We start from the raw sequence: 21,834 nt of genomic DNA, 5'->3' as shown, positions 1-21,834 counted from the left end.
CTGGTGCCTATTGCCTGTCCGATGGAATATGTGGTGGCCAAACCACAGCAAATTTTGGACTTGGTAGCATCACCACCATCTTGAGCTGTCGTGTAGCTTCCGCTATACAGTATAAACTGCGCGTTTGTGGACAGCATTAACATTTGCATGGTGTCGGACTAATTCTGAGCACCCCCTCAGGATATTTTGTCCCGAAGACCAGCCTGCTCACCGTTCCACCATATGCCCCCCTAAAACTAGAAAGGGAGCAAACAATTTGGGCAACCACTGAATATGACAACACTGTTCCCTCAGGAATCGTGGTAACAGATCTTGAACCCTTTTGCTCAGTCACTCGTGCTCTCAGAATGATACAAGAAATACACAGAGGGACGTTTTCAATGTTTATTGAACCAACGTGATTATTTTATAAAATATATGTGCTGTTATGATCATTAGAAAGATGCAGATGAAAGTTATTCGAAGTATGAGGACAGTGAACAGAAAGAAAATGCTACTTCCCCAGTATGCATCTGTTCTTGGCATATAAAGCTGTAGATCTTGTGCTTTAGCATAGATCGGCATCTGGTGTTGGGCACGGATGTTTGCACTTTGTTTTTCTTCGAAGAAGTGTTTGTAGTCATGAGGTAGGTGACTCCTCCTTACGGTGATAGTGAGCATGGGCATCGACTCCATCCACAGATTGTTTTCGCCATAAAGGGTGATGATGGAGCTAGTAAGAATAGAAAGAGATGTCCATGTGTGTTGTATCTAAGTAAGATAATACTGCAGCAGATATACGTACCCGGGGAGGCGGGTGGGCGCATATGAATCTACAGCTTTATATGCAAAGAACAGATGCATACTGGGTAAGTAGCATTTTCCATTTGAGGAACATGAGCTGTAGATCATATGCTTTAGCATAGACTATACAGCAGTTATTTTCTGTAGCGGTGGTTAACCTGTATCTGTTGCAGTAGTTAGGAAAAGTTTTCTTAAGACAGCCTGGCCCTCACTAGCTTGTTGCTTTGCATGCACATCTACACAGTAGTGTATTGTGAATGTGTGAGGTGTAGACCAAGTTGCAGCCTTGCATACGTCATCTAAGGGTATATTCCCTAAGAATGCCATAGAAGCTCCTAGTTTGCGTGCGGAATGCGCTCTAGTGGGAATAGTTAATGTGCGTTTAGCTTTAATGTAGCATATTTGGATACATTTAACTATCCAGCATGCAATACCAGATTTTGAAATGGGATTGCCTTTATGCGGAGGGGAAAAAGCAACAAAGAGATGTTTGCTTGTCCTAAAAGATTTAGTTCTTTCAATGTAATAAAGTATTGCTCTTTTGACATCTAGTGTCTGAAGAGCACGTTCTGCCACTGAGCCTGGTTGAGGGAATACACTGGTAGTTCAACAGACTGATTGAGGTGAAAGGCAGAAACAATTTTAGGTAAAAATTATGGATTAGACCAAAGAACCACTTTGTTGTGATTAAGTTGTAAAAATAGTTCTTGTATAGTTAGTGCCTGGAGCTCACCAACTCTTCTAAGAGATGTGATGGCTATAAGGAAGGCTACCTTCCAAGTGAGGAACTGCAGTTCACATTTGTGCAGAGGTTCGAAAAGTAAGGACAATATTAAGGTTCCAAACTGGAGAGGGTGGAACTCTAGGGGGGATGATTCTTTTGAGTCCTTCCATAAATGCTTTTATAGCGGGCACTCTAAACAAAGACAAGTGTTGTCTGTTTTGTAGATAAGTGGCTATTGCAGCGAGGTGCAATCGTATAGATGTGTATGCTAAGTTACAGCGTTGTAGGTGTAATAGATAGCAAATTATGTTTTGAATGGAACCATCTAGTGGATTGATTTGATTGTTTGTACAGTAGATTACAAATCTTTTCCACTTTTCTGCATAACATGCTCTTGTGGTAGGACGTCTAGCCTCTTTAATGACGTTCATGCAGTCTGGCGGGAGATTTAGGTAGCCAAACTCTATGATTTCAGGTGCCAGATCGCAAGGTTGAGTTGACTGGGATCTGAAAGTCTTATCTCTACATGGTTCTGAGTGAGAAGCTTGGGTGAGAGGTGTAGTTTTTGATGAGGAACTACAGATAGTTCCAACAGGGTTGTGAACCAAGATTGTCGAGTTCATTTGGGAGCAACCAGGATCATTGTGGGGGAATGCTGTTGGAGCTTCCGAACCACTAATGGAATGAGTGGGAGAGGCGGAAAAGCGTAAGCAAATGTTCCTGACCAGTTCATCCATAGCGCATTGCCTTAGGACAATGGGTGTGGATACCTGGGCGCAAAATTTGGGCACTTTGCGTTTTGATGTGTGGCAAACAGATCTATTTCTGGGTAGCCCCACATGTGAAAGAATGGAAGGAGAACTTGGGGGATGTAATTCCCATTCGTGGATCTGTTGTCGTTGACTACTGAGCATATCTGCAATGTGATTGTCTACTCCTGGAAGGTGTTCTGCAAGGAGATAGAGGTTTTAAGGTATGGCCCATTTCCATATGCTTGGAGCTAGTTGCGAGAGCTGTAGGGAGTGTGTCCCTCCCTGTTTTTGTATATAGTACATTGAGGTCATGTTATCCATACGGACTAGGACAGCTTTGCGGACTAGATGTACTTGAAAGACTTCTAATGCTAGAAAAATTGTAGTTCCCGATGATTTATGTGTACTCTTGCAGGGATATTCCAACTCAGTGGGAGGCAGAATACACAGGCTCAAGGCATGTGTGCTGTAGATACACATGCTTTGCATACTCCTGCCAGCTAGTGTTGGGTCCAGATGTTTGCAAGTTATTTTTCTTCAAAGATGTTTTCCCAGTCACGATGTAAGGTGATCCTTTCGGTGGTAGTGCACATGGGCATCGACTCTATTGTTAGATTGTTTTTTTTTTCCGCCATCGGGTTCAGACGTGCATTACTGCGCTCCGGTTCGAAACCTCCTTCGGGTTCCCCTCGGTGCGCAATCCACTGTACCCTCAACGGTTTTGTTCTCGTACGCGTTTCCGTATTCTCCGGTTATCCTATAAATCGGGAAACACTCTTATCTTCAGTCAGAAACATCGGGGGTGGCATATGGACCTAGCCGCGTCGATCTACCCTTCTGTCGATGGAGCAGACACCATTTCATTTCTGTCCTCGGTGCCACTCCATGTACCCCCTCACCGACCTACATAAAGTTTGTAACTTGTGTCTATCTCTAGAGAACAAGGAAGAAGACTGTGACGCCTGTTAGTCTTTCCGGTCGAAAAAGACTCTACGCGATCGTCGGGCTCCACTATGAGAAATGCAACACCAAAGCATTCTACATACTTTGGATATTTTCGGAGAAGAATTAGAACATGAAGAGGCGTCGGCAGCAGAAGAGGAAGCAGCATTCTCTGTGGCAGAATCTGATTCTGAACTGAACATTGACTTGGAGTCGGAAGACGTGCCTCCGGGACAGAGTACCATGAGTTCTAAAGACCCTTTACCCCACAAGACCTCTTCCACCCAGAATAAGGCTTCGGTACCACCTCTGGCATCAGGCTTGGTCGGCACCGAGACAATGTTTCTGACGCCCCGCCACCGAAACAAGCAGTCAAACCTTCCAGCCTCGATCGAGTCTGTCCAAGTCATCGTATTCGGATCTGAAATCTTCCGCTCCGAAAGACAAGCCTGGTTCGGAACCAAAACCTTCCGCTTTGAAAGACAAGCATGCTTCAGAGCCGAAATCTTCTGTTCATAAAAGCAAGGCCGGTTCGGGTCCGAAACCTTCGGTGTTGAAAACGAAAGAAACCCTCACAAAGTCTCCGGAACCTATCCTGGAACTTTTGAAAGATATTCATCAATCCAGATACTGGACATATTTTGGCTAAGAACTCATCCAAAAGGAAACTTCCTTCAGAAGATCCTGTTTATAAGATTCCTCTTAAGAAGAAGAAAGATATAGCTACAAGTTCTATTCATCCTCACGAACAATCCCCTCCACCTCCACCATCTTAACCACATTTGCCAAGTTCAAATCCTCTACATATAACACCTCAAGGGTCTCCTCATACACAACCTGATATAGCCGATGGTCAGGATGATGACGATACTCATTTGCCTATAGATCCATTGAATGTTTACACTATTGATCCTCCCATGGATGCTGTCTATACCCTGCAAAGCCATCATCACCAGATGATGTAGCTTACCAAGAGCTTACTTATAGAGCTGCAGAGTATCATGGGATCACATTACACAAAGAATCTTTGAGGCAGAATTTCTATTTGACACTTTAGGGTCTATTCATAAGACAACTCAGATTCTTCCGATTTTAAAAGACATAATGAGACATGCTGAGGAAATAAAGATCCTGTGCTTGCCTGTGTTTTCACTCCGAGTCAATAAGAAATATAAACCCCACCTTCTGATCCGGTGTTTACTAAGGGACAATTGCCTCTGGACTCGCTAGTGGTCTCTAATGCTCGTATAAGAGCAAACTCACAAACATCTGCTGATGCACATCCTCCAGACTAGGAGTCTTAATTAATCGATACATCTGGGAAAAGAGTGGCTGTTCAAGCTGTTAATCACTGGCATATTGCAAACACAAAGGGCCTACTAGCAAGGTATGATAGGGCATACTGAAACAAGATGGAACAACTACTTCAATATCTCCCAGGTGAACACAAACTAAAGCACAAGGGTTAGTGCAGGAAGGTAAACTAATTTCTAACTCTTCCATAAGATGTGCTTTAGATGCTGCTGACACTGCAGCAAGGGGAATTAACACCAGCATTCTCCTACGAAGGCATGCCTGGCTTAGGATTTCTGGGTTTAAACCTGAAGTTCAGCAGTCCATTCTAAACACACTGTTTGACAAACTACACCTATTTGGTCCGCAGGTTAATGTAGCCTTATAAAAAATGAAGAAAGATATACAAGTGGCGAAGTCTATTGGAGCGCACCAATCTCCATCAAACAGAGGTTCCTTTTGCCGCTCCCTTTGCAGAGCAGGGTCCAAAAGCAGATCCTCAGACCCTAATACTTCCTCTTACAAATCCAACACACAACCCTCTCCCTCTAGAGGTTTTTATAGAGGTGGGTACAGAGAAAACAATTAAGGTAGGGGTAAAGGCACCACAACACACAACTCCCCTTCCACCAACAAGCAGTGACTTGCCCTTACTCCACACTGATCACTTAACATCTTTCGGGGGAAGACTTCAACAATGTCCTTGTTTGGCTATCCATAACATCAGACAAATGGGTAGTCAACATTATCCGACATGGTTATTGCCTGGAGCTTACCAGCAATCCTCCAAATATTCCACCGCGCATTCACAAACTCTTGTTAGAGCACCTCCAACTACTCAAACAAGAGGTGCAATCTCTATTGACAAATGGGGCCATAGAACCAGTTCCTTTACAGTATCAAGGTTCAGGAGTTTACTCTCTGTATTTTCTAATACCCAAAAAGAATGGCTCCTTCAGATGAATTTTGGATCCAAAAGAGGTAAACCAGTACATACGGTCAGAACACTTCCATATGGTAACACTTCAACAAGTGATTCCACTCCTACAGCCAGCAAGGGGATTTTATGTCCACCCGTGACTTAAAAGATACATACTTTCACATTCCGATCCATCCAGCTCATTGCAAATATCTCAGGTTTGTGATACCAGGAAAACACTATCAGTTCAAAGTACTCACTTTCGGAGTAACTACTGTGCCCAGAGTGTTTACAAAATGCCTAGCAGTAGTAGCAGCTCATCTCAGAATACTACAGATTCATGTCTTCCCATATCTCGACGATTAGCTTGTCAAAGCCAGCACACACCAGAAGTGTTTGCAACACACTCAGACTACGTTGACCTACTTCACAGGTTTTACGGCCAATACGCAAAAGTCTAATCTTCAACCTTTACAAATACAGTCCTATCTAGGAGCAACTCTCAACACTCGCACTGCTCTAGCCTCTCCCAATGCAGGCAAAATTCAAAATATTCAAAGTCTGGTATTACAGTTTCAAGCCAACCAATACCTACCGACAAGAACCTTCATGCAACTGCTAGGAATGATGGCATCATGCATTGCGATAGCACCTCTTGCAAGGCTACACATGCGTCCCCTACAAGCATGCTTAGCATGTCAGTGGAATTAGTCACAGGGTCATTTAACAGATCTAGTGTTGGTAGACAGCCGCACCCATTGCTCTCTGCAATGGTGGAACACACCAAATTTATCAAAAGGGTGGCACTTCATCGACCCTGTTCCACAGATCATGGTAACGGCAGACACATATCTCACAGGTTGGGCTGCCCATCTCTACAACTACACAATTCAGGGGCTCTGGGACAACAAACACAAATGTCTTCACATCAACTTCTAGTAGTATTTCTAGGGCTGAATTAATTTTATTTGTTCTTGGCTGTTTATTTTGAAAATCTATGCATCTGCAAGGTACGTAGATGGGTTGTTAATAATAGTAAATTTATACTTACCCATATATACGTAATTTCATGATATTTGATTAGTATTCTGCATATTATATTTTGGCATGACTATTTTATAATTTGATAATGTGACCTACTTCTTGGTGGTCACTGCTGGTAATTCTGCAAGGTGTGGTCTCTATTGTGATTTTATTTGATGTGCTCACTACTGCAACAATGGTCAAATCCATTAGATACTTGGGACTATTTTCATTGATCAGAAGTAGGTCTCTTTATACTATAGTTACTGAAGCTTTATTTTTGCATTGGTTTTCAGTGCACAGCAGCAAGAAGCGGCACAGATCAGCTTGAAAATTCACAGTGAAATGTGCAGGCACACAAAAGAAAGTTGTTTTTCTGAAATCCCTGCATTGTCCGCTAGAATCTTTTTAAAATTTGCCAGGAGTGCTTCTTCAGAGGTGAGTGCTTATGAAGCCATACAGTTACAATACATTTTTGTTGTGGATATTTTCTGCCGATTAATTGTGTGATTTTTAGCACTGCTCTCCAAAGGATTGTGGGATCTATTGGTAATGTATTGTAAAATATTCAGACAATGCACATTTGAAAAGCTGTACCCCAAGCACTTGAGAGCAGTTGTGGTAACGTTACCAGTTGTAAGACATTCTGAAGCACAACCAAGAATAAAAAGTGAAGGGAGAAACAGCAATTGCTCTAGAGTGGAACGTGTCATCAAAGAAAATCTACACACAAGACTTTTTCACTGAAAAGGTAGCATTAGCCTCTCATCATTGATTTAACACCATTGATGGAAGCGACCTCCCTCTTCTTTAGTTGAAATATTGCTGGGTCAACTGTACCTCGAAGATTTGATTTATATTATATGCACCTAGAAATGGTTTAGATTTCTGAATCTTGGTTTTTGGATCAAGCAATTCCTATTCTGCAGCATTTGGTCCCATCTGATTATGTTTATTTGAGCAGATGTTATTTGCCAAAGAGGTTTCATAAGAGTCTGCTATGCAGAATTAATCTGCAATCTAGACCAGGCTAGATTTACCACTACAGCCTGCCCTCAGCTTTGTAGCATTGCTCTGAAATACTTTTAATTTGGCCATCTGAACCTACCTACATCCTGCATTGATATTTTAAAAAGAATGACTAGGCCTTGTACTAGGTTATCTTATGTTGCTGGCAGGGGCGGTGCCTCTTCTGGGGTGTTCATTGCCTCCCCCAATGCGGCACTAGTACATCATTGAAAGACCCCGGTGTCCAAGGACTGGGCCTTGGCAGCTCCGTTTCTTAGTCGGCAGTGTTAAGGCAGGGTGTGGCCTATCCTAGTGATTGGCAATGCTAGTGTAATCTGAAGTCTAGTTTCCAGGTCAGGTTGGGCAGGTCTCGGACTGTGACCAAACCGACATTCGCCCTTCCGGCCTTAAACACATGCTCTTGATAGGGAGCCAGGAGTACACAGCGCAGCCCCCTGGTCTCCTTGGGAGCACTGGGTTCACCTGCCCCAACCAATACTTACTTTTCTGTCAGGCAGTTTTATGTTATAAAACGAATGAGAGCAAAGCCTGGATTAGTGCTGGGCTGGTTGGGTGGTCCCTGCTGGACTGCTCTTCCAAGGCAGTGCAGGGGCGGTATGATTATAGGAATTGATCAATCACTGTGTTTTTATTTCAAATCCACACATTGATTGGTCATGTTTCTTTGAAGATGTGATGATGATGCTTTCCACCTTTTCCCCTCATGCACAGCACCAGTCACGGCACTGTACATGAGGGGAGTGGAGAATAGCAGTCGGCTTTTTGTTTTGTTGCATCCTGCAGGACCCACACTTGGTGTTTGTATCTGATCCAGACCTTTACTCTGCGCTGCTGCATCAATTTGGCTACAGCCTCACGCCATATACATCACAGTGTGTGATGAATAAAATTTCCAGGGGTTTGAGTATTGCTGTCTCAGTAGTTGTGTGTCTGGTTAATTACAAAGCGCTGCAATGTTGTAAGAATACAGTGTACGATTATTTCCTTCTAACTGATGGACAAATCTTTCCTTATTGATGGACAAATATTTATTTTCATTTTGTTGGAGAATACTTCTACATGGCAGTTACTCAATCCATAAGAGTCACTCTCGCTATGACAGCCAGTCTCCCGATTCTTTAACTTTAGCTCATTTTGTAATGGACAAGAGATCATGTTGAAAGTCAAGCATTGCTTGCTCTCAAAGTGATAGCTGTGGAGAGCAGCCTTTAGGCTGTTATTGAAAGAGTGTAAACCAGCTTGTTTCACCATATTAAATCAACAGTGTAGAGTACATGAAAAAGAACCACACTGTTTATGCAAAATAACTCTATTTATCACAAACACAATCATTAACACATTGGTATATCTCCTACTCCTAGACATTAACAATACGCACAAGAATAATTGCACATAATCGGGTAAGAAGCACAAATATACACTGGTCTCTAGGGAGAGACCAAACCATATATTAAGAAAGTGGAATGCAAACTGCAAAGGAAAAACGGGACTTGGACCAGAAGACTCAACGGACTTAGGGATGCAAGGAACCACCCAAGGTAAGTACCCCACAGAGGCTGTGTGCAGAGTGGAAACACAGCAGTGTGACCAATGTGAGACAAAGGAGGAGTAGGGTTGCATTTTTAAATAAAAAGTCCCTTCCCAGAGGACCCTGAAAATCCCCTAGGAGGAGGGAAGGTTGAAAAGCCGCCCCACCCATAGATGCCCATGGAACCAGGTTACCTGCACTAGGGATGTTGAGTGCATGGGGTGAAGACGTCAGAACTGCCGTTAAAGACAATGGGAGCAGTGCTTAATTTGTAAAATAAAATAAAAGTGCTGGGGCTCTCTGCAAGAGGCCACCCCAGCTTGAACCACCCATTACCACTGGCAGTGCTGCGAATGACGGTACTTATACAACTACTAACCATCACACTGTTACGGGTGTGACAATTCAGACTGTTTGAGGCCCCCAAAGGTATAAGCATGGCTTGGGAGCAGGTATTAGTTGTTTTTTACGTAGACAGAATTAATAAGCAACTGTTGTTCTGGCTTTCTCTGAATTACACAAACAAGACCACCATGAGGTAGCTGTCATGAATGACAATGTTGTTAATTAAGTGCTGGTGCTGATAATTGAATGCTGAACACCGGAAACCACCGGCTCAAATTCAGCACTGAGGTTAGCCCACTTCAGCAATTGGCTAACTTCACTTCGAGTGACAGCATTCCTGTCTTTCACAAGGAGGAGATTCACGCACTAAGAAGTTTCTTTTTACCAATTTTTTATTGTTGGTGAGAGGGTGCTGAAGCTTCTACAACATTGTTTTATAAAACAAAAAGGCAAAATAAAACAAGCATTGAAAAAGACAAAAGACCAGTCAGGTCTGCAAGATGGTTTGCAGTGTAAGCAGTACTACTTTCAGCTCAATTCATTGGATTTAAGTCCAGGTTGGATGAATTGTTCGAACATCACATTGGCCAATACTGAGCTTTTGGAAGACACAGACAACCTATTTGGAGTACTGTATTGAGTTATGGAGCCCTCACATGGAGGATGCTGGGTCCAGTTCTGGACGCCCTGTCTGGAATCCTGTCCTAAATTCTGGAGACCTCACTTGGGGGATGGCTGTGTCCAGTTCTGGACGCCATATCTGGAATACTGTACTAAGTTCTGAAGTCCTTACTTGGGGGATGGTTGTGTCCAGTTCTGGGCACCATATATACCTGGAGTACTGTTTTCAGTTCTGTAGACCTCACATAAAGGCTGTTCCTAGTTCTGGAAGCCATATCCGAAGTACTGTATTCAGTTTTGGGGGGTTTGGAGTGAGTGTTATCAGGTGACCGAATTCGGCGAGGAAAAGATCCGTCTGGAAGATGAGGAGGAGGTATAGGACTCAGGCATTCACATGCCTGGAAGTATTAATAAATATAGGTTCGGGAAGAGAACATATACAGACCTAGGTATAACTACAGAATGTGGAGATTGGTGACGTGACACTTGCATACGTCTGCAGTATGTTGACAAGAGAGCTACCGAAAGGGACATTTACATACCCGAGTAGTATACCCATGGTATATGAGCATGGAAAATATGAAGGAGACATCGGTATATGGGCATGGGAAATATGAAGGAGACCTCTAGATACCTCAGAGGTAAATCTACGGTATATGGAGCGGGAGGGAATATTTGAAAAAAACTTGTACATACAAGAGAAGTATAACTAGGTAGAGAGGAGCGGAGAAAAATCTTTAAATACCTCAGAAGTATGAATATACTAGAGAGTGAGACTTTCTTGGATTATTGTAAATCCAGAAAGGTAAAAAGAAAATACAAAAAATAAAAGAGCTAACACGCCAGAGGCTTTGCCAGATTACATTCTGTTTAAATGAAAACACCTGGAGTTGGCGCTTTGGACATTTTGTTGGACGGTTATATATCATTTCTCCCTCCGGTGTCTCCCTAGTTTCTATCCCTCCAATCACTGTGCCCAGTCAGGGACCTCCGCTAATCTCATTGGCTACTCTGCATTCTCATTCTTTTTTAGGATTGTGATGTCCAGCAGATGGATTCAGTAGTCTCCTAAACCGCTCCTGCGGCACTTCAAGTTCACATCCACTCGCTGCGTTCTGCTATTTAATAGTTTACCTTATGCACTTAGAAGTAACTGCCCTTTCTTTTTCATCTTTCGCTCCACTTTCACTTATTTTTTATGGGTGCTATTTAAAGTGGTTGAGTTTTCACAGCGAGACTTTGGACACACATCTAACTGCCGCGCACAGAATGCATACTTCAGGCCACACTCAAAATACATATCCCCTGCACTGTTACACTCTATATTCTCTGTACATTGTTGCATTTTCAATGACTATCCCTGCTCCATTTACTTTACCCTGGAAGTTATGGGCTGCACGCTGGACTTTGAGCGTATATTCCCCCCCACAACCTCCCCAACTTTGTATTGGTAGTTACGAGCGGCATACTTTGAAGGGATATTGCAGCACTTGGATTTTTACATTAGAAGTTACATGCGCACTTTGAAAAAATGTCCTCGCCCCACAGCACTTTATACCTTTAACTACGGGTGGCACTTTGACCGAATATCCTGCTCCACTGTACTTTGCACTGGTAATTACGGGCTGCACTTTGAATGTAGATTAGAAATGTGACATGCCTTGGAGGTGGAAGCCTTGACTCGCTCGAACTAGAGATGGACCGAAGTGCGCCAACTTGTCACTTCATGCGTATGAAGTGAACTGTGAAGTGAACCACACCCGAGTGTTGAGCCCAAGGCCTGCCCTGAGCTATCATTTCTCCGGTGCCGGGCACGGAGCACCAGACCATGTGCAAGTTGCCCGGCCAGGCCAAGACAGGAGAAGGCTGGAAGGAGGGCAGGGGCCAGTGCAGGGCTGCTTTAACGTAACCATAGACTTCAAGTGGAGCCCAGTGGGAGTCGGAGCTACCACGTCAGTGACCGTCGCGTCACACGACCCATAAGTCCACAACCCACCAAAAAAAGCAGCGCTGGTAATGGCCTATTATGGCTGTTACTTAAGGTTACTGGTGGTGGTAGGCAGCTGGGCACTGGCCTGCCTGTCTGCCTTTATTCGATAGGCGGCCTAGGCCTGCTGCTGCTGCATTCACTACGACTTCTTCGGCCCAGGCTAACCACTTCAACCGCTGCTGACTCGTGGCGGGCTTGGCATTTTGGAGAAATAAAATCTTGCACGCTGCCTGCCGCCTCTACAGAACCTGCGCAGAACCAAATCCAGCTGCCTGCCCAATCAGTGTCCTGCCCACTGGCAAGGCCTGCGGGCTGCGCAGACTATCTAAAGCAAATTCAAAATGCGCATTGTGACCATCCATATTGGATTTATTCATGGACTGAGTTACACCGAGTCAGTGAGATAATTTAATTTTATATAATGTCGAGTCTACGGCTATATGTACGCCACATTCACATTGCCATGTGACGTGCAGCGCTGCAGACGCGTAGTGTTATGCAGTAGACCCGACCCTGACAAATAGGTGCTGGTGCTAAGCACCAATAACAAAATGCATAGGTCCGTAGAGTAATCATTTATCTATTATTTCATATTTAAAAAAATGTCACAGAAGTGAACACAATTTATCGTAATCAGAAAATTTTTCATAAAGCAGTACTGTAAAAATATTTGCTTTAATTCAATTTTAGAAAAACATTCAATTTATCATGTACAGCAACCACAATAGTACTGATTTCATCCATATATTTCACAGTAGTAGTACAACACCTTTTGCTTTTTGTACATATGGGTAAAAAATCCACCATATATCAAACTCAAGCAGGTATTTTCAGGCGAACACCCATTACAACGATGAGAAAACATCGCGGAGCCATTGCAACGCACATTTTACATCGCGACAACCTTTACAATGCGTGCTTTTACATCGCGCATGCTGTTACATCGCATCGCGGTTTTCCACAACGCATTTCAAACAACGCATGCAATTCAACAGTGCATTTCAACAGTGAGTGAACATTTATTAATTGGTGACGTAAGCGGGAAACGGTGACGTAAACGACGCATGCATTTCAACTGTGAGTGAACATTTATTAATTGGTGACGTAAGTGGGAAACCATGACGTAAGCGGAAAACATTGATTAAACGCAATTGGATATGACATGAACATTTATTAGCCATAAATACGCTATAGCAGACCTTGATAACAAAGACGATAAGCAGAGGGGTGCTTGGCAATTGATCAGACCCCCCTGCACTGTAATCCACAACATCAATCTCAATATTGAGGGCACCAAAGCCGCCCCCATGCACCAGCAATGCCACAAACGATTTCATTGCAATAGTACTCGTCTCCTACCCCCTCCACTGCCCCTGCCTTACTCTACTGATGATTCGGACACACTGCCTGTGGGTGCTTGATCCTCAATAGCAGGCCTTCACCAGCTCTGAGACAAACTATAATGCTTAGGAGGAAGAGCTTGTGTGTGGGCGTGAGGTACTCTGGGTGAGAGAAGCAGGATACGGTGCAGGGCTCCATGCAACACATGGTTGCGAACTGTGAAGACGGACCATTAAAAGACTGTGCCAATTCTCTGGTGCTGTGCAAGGAATGTGGACTGGCAGTCACTGGGTCTCAGACCAACCACCTTCTACGTTTACTGCCTGCAAGATATCGGTACTGACAACGGAACTGACGTGACCCGCACTATTAACAACAAAAAAATGAATACAGAAGCAAGCTCCAGTGCTAAGCATTCGGAATGCTTCATTCGGAGACCGTGCTGGTACAGCAGTTTTCTACCCAGATTGTATCCAGGGACAATACAGCCATCTAATGGATGGCTTGTGAAATGATTTAATTTTGTCGATGAGTATCGATGCCGGGTTCAGTTCACAATTGTTTTGTCCCACGTAGAAATAAAACAAGACAAGCCCGGCTACCTGACAAAAATAAACAAACTGTGGTAGGACGGCCAAGACCAACACACAAAGAACCGGTTTAGACGAACATTATGCGTTGAATTGACTTGCGCTTTTACAGTTTGCGATGTCATGTACTTGCCAATAGGAATCACTGTATCTGCGGTGCAACGCTGTGCGTTGTGAAAATTGACAATGTAATGGTGGTTGCGATGCTTTACCTGCGTGGTAAATGCACGCGTGCGAAGTATAAACATACATCCATATTTTCACATTGCTTTCATTATGCATCAGAGAACATAAATACAAACAAAAAGGTGTGATCGCGTCGACGTTTCGGTCTCTAACGGTCCAGAAGATCCACGAGACCATCTTCAGGACGATAATGTTGCACAATGAATCTAGTACAATAGACACATAAACAACATGTATAGAAAAACCCTGAGTTCAAAAGTATCGTCTGCTCAACACTCCAACAGTACTTGGACAACTCATCCCTAGTCTGTGCTTATACGAGCCAAGTGAAAGTGATAAAGTGCTAAACAGGCCAACATAACCAGTAGCCATGCTCTTTAGCCGATGGTCATACCTAACCCAATGGTGATTCAAAGTGACCTACACCACACCATCAAGTGACACCACATCATCAAGTGACATATAATCTTGAATTTAGAACTCATTATTTAAAATTTTAATTTTTTATTTTTAACAAACTGTAGCCACCAGTAAACCCATGGAATATTATTCCAGCCATCATTACAAATCAATCAAAATACACCTCATCCATTGAATACACCACAGGAAACTCATTTTACCTTAAAATCACTAATCTCCAAATCTGAAAATCAGAGCGTATCACTGTAGATTAAACCCCAGATTAACCACACGTAACTTGCCTAGGAGGCACAATACTCACGAGTAAGCCTTGCGAGTTAATCACCAATGTGGGCCTGAGAATGGAATCGCCAACATCCAGTTAGAACCAATATCCAACTCGAAAATAACTCCACAATAAAGCATGTACAGCTTTCAATTAGTTAACGGTGCCGCATGAACTTACTTTATTCAGAACCGGCGTAGCTGAGTTCTCCACCCGCCATCAATATCCGAGTGCGGCGGCAACGTCAGAGGGAACTTTAACCTTCCTCAACCAACGTAAGAAGACGTCAAAGACGTCATGTACATGGCGGCCATCTTGTGTAAGTTTCACCAAAAGCAATAATCTTCCTCAAAGTATATCAACTAGAGAAAACGTAACAAAACATAACGACTTTTCAATTCAGTCCAAATAAACAAAATATGTATGCACACTAATTAAATAAATATTAACTAGTATGCTTGCATCTTATCAGAGGTCATTTTTTCGAACATATGTGGGTAGGTCTAATATTAATGGGACAGCGCTAATATAAACATAACTTCCATCTTCCAAAAAGTCTTTCTATTGGCCATATTAATGTCAAACCAGTTATAATGGTGAGACAGCGCTAATCTACATAGTAAAGGTCATAGCTCTAATACCCATTGCGTCAGCCATCTAAGATGTATAAATCTAATCAAAAGAGCATAGCTATAACAGAAGTATGTTAAAAAATCAGGTAAATACTGCCATACACATCCTCTACATGATGTGTCCCTTTTTCCACAGTTAGTAAAACGTCAGTTTGATGCACCCCCTGGATCAGCGTAGTACTATCATGCTATACTACAGAGTTGCTAGTGTATGCCATTCAACAAATTAATTCAATCCCTTTTCCACAGTTTTAGATGACCAAATCCATCTGTTCTCTTTGAGTGTGAGCAGACGATCGACATTCTGCCGTCTCTTTGAACTCTTAACAATCTCAAGTACGAACCATTTCATATCAGAGGGATTTTGTGAATTAAGCAAATAGTGTTCAACCAATGGTGCAGTTGTAACTTTGCAACGATTCCTTGACTGGTGCTGCATGATACGCTTCTTCACCTCTTGCTTAGTTTTACCAATGTAAAATAAAGAGCACGGACACTGTATACAATAAATGACATTTTTCGACAGCCAATTTGAGTGATGTCGTAGTTTCCATTCTTTTTCATTCAAGATACAGGATTTCATTACACATGTGGTTGCGCAAGCTGCACAATTACCACAAGGGTAATGTCCTGTTACAGGCATTAAACCCCACATATTTTGTATTGATACTGGGGCTGGTTAATTGTAAGCTCTCACTAGATGATCTCTTAAATTTCTGGCTCTTTTAAAAGCGAGCCATGGTTGTTTTAAATGCGGTTCAACTTTCTGTATAAGATGCCAGTTTTTTAGGACAATATTTTTGATTGCATTTGACTCAGTTCCACAAGTTGTAACACAAGTGATTGAATCATATTGGTTTTCTTGATGTGTTTTTTCTTCTTTATACAATAGCGCTTGTCGATCATAATACCACGCTCGTTTCATTGCATGTTTCACTAATCTATACGGGTAACTTCTCATCACCAACTTGGATAGTAGCACGTTGGCTTCTTTAAAATAATCTTCCCTTCTGGTACAGTTGCGTTTAATATGCAAAAACTGCCCAAAAGGGAGATTATCACGCAAATTGTGTGGATGATGGCTGTTGTATTTTAACAGCGTTATCCTAGCCGTAGGTTTTGTGTAAAGACTCACTGATAAATTACCTCCGTCATTCCAGATGGTTAAATCCCAAAAATTGATGGCACATTCATTACTTTCAATTGTAAATTGTAAATTCATATCCTGCTGATTAAGCCAGGAATGGAATCCCTGCAATTCTAATGGAGTACCTCCCCATATTAAGCATACATAATCAATGTATCTCAGATATTTCCTTATATGAGAACGAAAGGGATTGTTGTTATAAATCACCTTCTCTTCAAAAGAAGCGACAAACAAATTAGCTATATTAGGTGCAAAAATAGCACCCATAGCCACACCTTTCACTTGGCCATAAAAATCACCATTAAACATAAAATAATTTTGTTCAAGGGCAATTTTTGCACAATCTACAATAAAGTCAGTAGGAACCTGATGTGGACACAATCTCTCATTCAGGACTTCTCTAATGACTATGAGAGCTTCTACCTGGCGTATGCTTGTATACAAGCTCTCTATGTCCATTGTAACAAGAATGTTAGTTAGTACATCATATGGTTGGCCTTCGAGTTGTGTAATAACATCTGTACTGCCCTTAGTGTAAGATTGTGTGAAGGGAACAAAAGGTTTAATAAAGAAGTCAACATACTCAGCCAAGGGTTGCAGAACCGACTGACAACCCGCAACAATGGGCCTACCAGGAGGATGTGTGCTGTTCTTATGGATTTTTGGTAGCGTAATCAAATTCCTTCTTACTGAGCCATAGCCTTTCAAGGCCTTGGGTAGTGAGGTTTAGGATTTCTTTCCTGATCTTATCAGTAGGGTTTCTAGATAATTTCACATAATGTACTGTGTTATTCAGTTGCCTTAACACTTCTATATCAGTCTGTATTGTCTTGTATGATGATGCTACCTCCCTTGTCAGCCGGTTTAGCATTAATGTCATTTCGGCTGGCAAGGGCTCTCAAAGTAAGTTGTTGGTCTTTGGAAAAGTTGTATTTAATATATTTCTTTTCTTGAAACATCTGCTCTACCTCAGTCAAAACAACATTCTCAAAAGTAATCAGTTCTTTAGGCATAAAATTAGTTGCCGGAAAGAACGTGGAAGAACATTTCAACCCACTGACATTGTTTTGTATAGGCAGTGGGCTTTTGCTAAAAAACTGTTTTAGACGCAGTGTTCTAAAAAAAATCTATACAATTCAACCTGCGTGGTAAAGGAGTCGTTTATGTTCGTTGGAACAAATGATAAGCCATTACTTAAGAGCTCAATTCTTTTACAGCTTAGTTCATGTGACGATACAAATAGGAACAATTTCCATAGTTGGACTAGTATGGTTAATCCTATTGGAAGTATTATCTTCCCTAGTTCAATTTACCATTCGTAGTAACTGTTCCTGGTTTGGCGGAAACCGGAGTGTATTGGTTCCTGAACCAGCCTCTCCTCATGTTCGCCGGCACAAATTAGGCACTAAATGGGAGACTTGGGAAGAAATGCCTCTGGAGGAGTCCTTAAAGAAGGCCTGTGGAATCCAAGACAGATTCTCGAAGTGAAGAACCTGCAAGCAGAGGTGACAGTCTATGCTACTTGGAGGTGACCAGGAGACACGGAAGCACTATGCCCAACAATGTTGAGAGGTGCTGGAGTAAAGATGGTGACCTTGTCGCTGTAGCTGTGAGGACCAGGCGATGCTAAGGAAGACCAGGAGCCATCCACGAGGTGTCCCATGTTGGTGTCTAGGTGGTCGATGTCCGGCAGGAGATCCAGCCAACCTTGGTAGCCACAACTGCCGTGGAGAGCAAAAAGATGCAAACGTTAGGACCAGCAAGGTCCAAGGGACTCTCCAAGTGCAGTTCAGTCAAAAGCACTCCAGAGCAAGCAGGGGAGCCCACTGAAGCAAAAGAAGACCATCAGGAGGACCCACAGGCCGAAGGCACAGGTGTCACAAGAGGACCTCAGACAGCTCACCCAAGATGGAGGCCCATGTTCAAGGGGATGAAGTGCGGACGCTGATCGACGGTGGATCTGGAGCTGGGCTGGAGCTTCTTGTAGTCTGAAGATCTCTGGAGTGCAGAGCCTCAAGCCTTGGCAACAGCAAGTCTATCCGGTGCAAAGAGGTTTAGTCCCAGTGGCTCCGAAGGCTATTGTCCCTCAAAATTGCAAGGAGGACAGGTCAGACCTCTGGAGAGCAACAGAACCACCACCTGTGTTGCTGAGCCTCAGGAAATCCGTGCGACGACAGGAGCAGCAGACTTGTCCGCTTTGTTGCGGCACCTGCAGATGCAGGGGAGTGCCTCCTTCAATCCAAGGGAGATTGCTTCAGATGTCCTTGATGCTTACAGGTCTTCTGGAGAACCTGGATGGAGCACAGACACAGATGATGCAAAAGACTTGAATAACAGCGAGACCAGGAGCAGCAGGAGTTTTCCTTGATGCAGTCTCGGATCCAGACGAAGTCCAACTGTCCAGACGGTTGAAGAGCGAAGTCGGTTCAGGTTTGAGTCTTGTCCCACGATGAATCGGAGGACCCACCCACAGGGGCGACGTTAAATACCCACAAAAGGGGTTGGAATGAGTCATGAGTCCCTCCCAGGAGAGGGACAGGACCAAGCAGAGGATACTCCCCCTGTCCTTTGTCCAGTTTCACTTCAGAGCGGGAACCAAGGGCTCCTTAACTGACTAAAACCGGAGTATGCAAGGAAGGCACCATTTGTGCCCTTCAATGCACCCCAGCCCAGTACACTAAGTCCTGACTGGGAGTTGATCACACCTCCCTGTGTCAGGAAACCTATTGTTCTACCTACCCCTCCTCGAGCTCAGCAGCAGGAAGGCAGATTTGTGTCTGTGGTTGGCAGCAGCACTGGCTTGCTAGCCAACCCTGAAAGGCTGTTACCAATATAGCTGGGGGGTACCTTAGAGTGCCCCCAAGTATATGGGAGCATACTTCCAACACTGGAATCGGTGTTGGGGTATGATTCCAACATGTTTGATACCAAACATGACCAGGTTCTGTGCAGCCATTATATAGTTAGACATCTCGTAATGACTGATGTCCACTATATATCTTAAAATGGCTGACCACACTTGCAAAGCCTGGAGAATCGACGCCGGCGTTTGTAGGGGTGTCCTGCTCACACACAGGCACCATCACACTTGTAACCCAGCACCCTGCCCTGAGGACTGAAGGGCCTAACATAGGGGTGACTTATAGTTTCTAAGTGTAGTGATCTCGGATATAAGGAAACATATCTGTTGTGAGGGATGCAAGCACCTTTACGTACAGGCTGCAGTGGCAGGCCTGTAGTCACAGTTTAAGTGGACTCCCATGGGTGGCACAAAACATGCTGCAGCCCATGGGAGAACCCTGGTTTACCTATGCTCTGGGAACCTCAGTACCATATACCAGGGACTTATAAGGATACACCCAGAGCCAATTGGGGATGTACCAAAGTTCGAGGCATGTGGGCTGCTGAATTCATATCTGTGCATAGATCGCCGCCTAGTGTTGGGTCCGGATGTTTGCACGTTGTTGTCCTTGAAAAGTCTTCGAAGTATCCTGGGATAGGTGACTCCTCCCCTGGACTACAGTGCGCATGGGCATCCTCTCCATCCTCAGATTGTTTTTTTCCGCCATTGGGTTCGGATGTGCTTATCTTGACTCAAGTTAGGAAAAACTTTTTCCAGGCCAAAAGGCCTTTAGTTCGCGTCGGTACTGTTCCCGATCGATATCGATAGTATATTGTTAGTTTACTAACTTCCAGAACCAACTTTTTCGCATTTTACCCGACCATCGACCCTTCATCGACGATGGAATCGAGGACACCATTCAAGCGGTGTCCTGTATGCAATGCGAAATATCCCCATATCGACGTCCATCCGGTGTGCAACAAATGCCTTTCACCGGATCACGACGAATCTACATGTATGGCCTGTGCCCGATTCCGATCCAAGAAGACTCTTCGGAATCGACGAGCGGCGAGACTCGAAGCGCAGCAAGCGGCGCCGGCCCCAGCCAACATCTTCAGCGCCGAAGACGAAGATGTCGAAGACGTGGAGAACCTACCCTCCAGCCCCGCTTCCGAACACGACTCCGGATCGGAAGACGTCTAAGAACGACTCTTTTCCAGAGATGAAGCCGACACCGAGGTAGGAGACTAGAATGAGGCCTTAGGGGCCGAAGAGAGTAGCTCCGGTGACGAGCATGGCCTACCCGTACAGACTGAGGATATCCCAGTGCGCCAGTCTATGGCTCCGGTCGAGGGATCGCCTTCGGGCCTTTCCCAAGACCTATCCCGCAGTTCTTCGGCCCCGCCCTCTGGCCCGGCCTCGGACATTCAGCGGCAGCCATTACTACCCAAAACGGCTGGTTTCCCTTCTTCGAAACCGAAACCGAAAGCTGCATTGGTTCACCAGAAACCGAAACCGAAAGTGACGCTGGTCGGATCGAGGCCCACCACACCTTCGACGCCAGCAAAACCCGTCGGCGCCGACCGCACCAAACGAGATTTCGGTGCCGAGCTTGCAGCAGCCGACGTCGGCGCCGACACACGGAAAAAGAGCTTCGGTGCCACCAAACCTCCTCGGCTACTGGCACCGACACAATCGGCTCTGACCCCAAAGGTCAAACTGCCTGCTGCGTCTCACCCCACTTCGACAGCACCACCAAAGGCACACTCATCAAAGACGTCGATGGCCCTTGCCGCCCCTCGACTCGATGACTCCCTGGCACCGAAGAAGTCCACGCCCGCCTCTACAGAAACGGTCGGCACAAAGGACTCGATGGCACTCCAGGTGCGGACCGTTGCTGCGCAACGCACCAAACACAAAGCAGTCCTCCAGGACACGTCCGGCTCCGAGCCGATAAAAGCTCCAGCAGCCTCTTCGGCACCGGCCAATATCACTTTTGGCCTGCCACCATCCACGGCCCCAAAACTGTTCCAGATCAGAACACGGGTCACCCACACCACGTTCACGCCTGCCGAACGCTCTCCTGCGGAGACGTCTCCGTCACATATCATCGACGCCGACACCGGCAGGATGATGCTCCACAAGAGGAGAATAACTTCAGAGCCAGCTTTGGACTCCTACCGGATCCCGCTTAAGAAAAAGCTGCCAGTGGCTTCGGAACCAGTTCTTTACAAACCTCTCCATTCCTCTTACCAGGATCCACAGTCCTTCTCTCCCACACACTCCGACACTGACGTTTTGGAGGACTACATGGTTGACCACGTCCCCTACCCCGGAGAGATGGACCCTGAAGGCCAACAGGACCCTGACCAAGCTTGAGGATGACCCTGTAGACTCGGGTGCACCTATGGATACACAAGACCTGCAACTCTATGGAGCAAAAACATCTCCCACAGAGGACA

General features: G+C 44.4%; 1 protein-coding gene across 2 annotated transcripts in view; it reads left to right on the top strand.

The window, feature by feature from the left end:
* Positions 1–21,834, top strand: part of RNF213 (ring finger protein 213) — a 2,329,248-nt gene that overhangs the window by 712,472 nt on the left and 1,594,942 nt on the right. For both annotated transcript variants that reach the window (XM_085617427.1, XM_085617426.1), the window contains exon 12: positions 6,733–6,874. In XM_085617427.1, the coding sequence (XP_085473553.1) occupies positions 6,733–6,874 (142 nt within the window). The remainder of the gene's footprint in view (positions 1–6,732; positions 6,875–21,834) is intronic.

Source organism: Triturus cristatus, chromosome 7 (genome assembly GCF_964204655.1).
Source record: "Triturus cristatus chromosome 7, aTriCri1.1, whole genome shotgun sequence".
In the NCBI taxonomy this organism is placed as follows: domain Eukaryota; kingdom Metazoa; phylum Chordata; class Amphibia; order Caudata; family Salamandridae; genus Triturus; species Triturus cristatus.
This window is presented reverse-complemented; position numbering and strand designations above follow the sequence as displayed.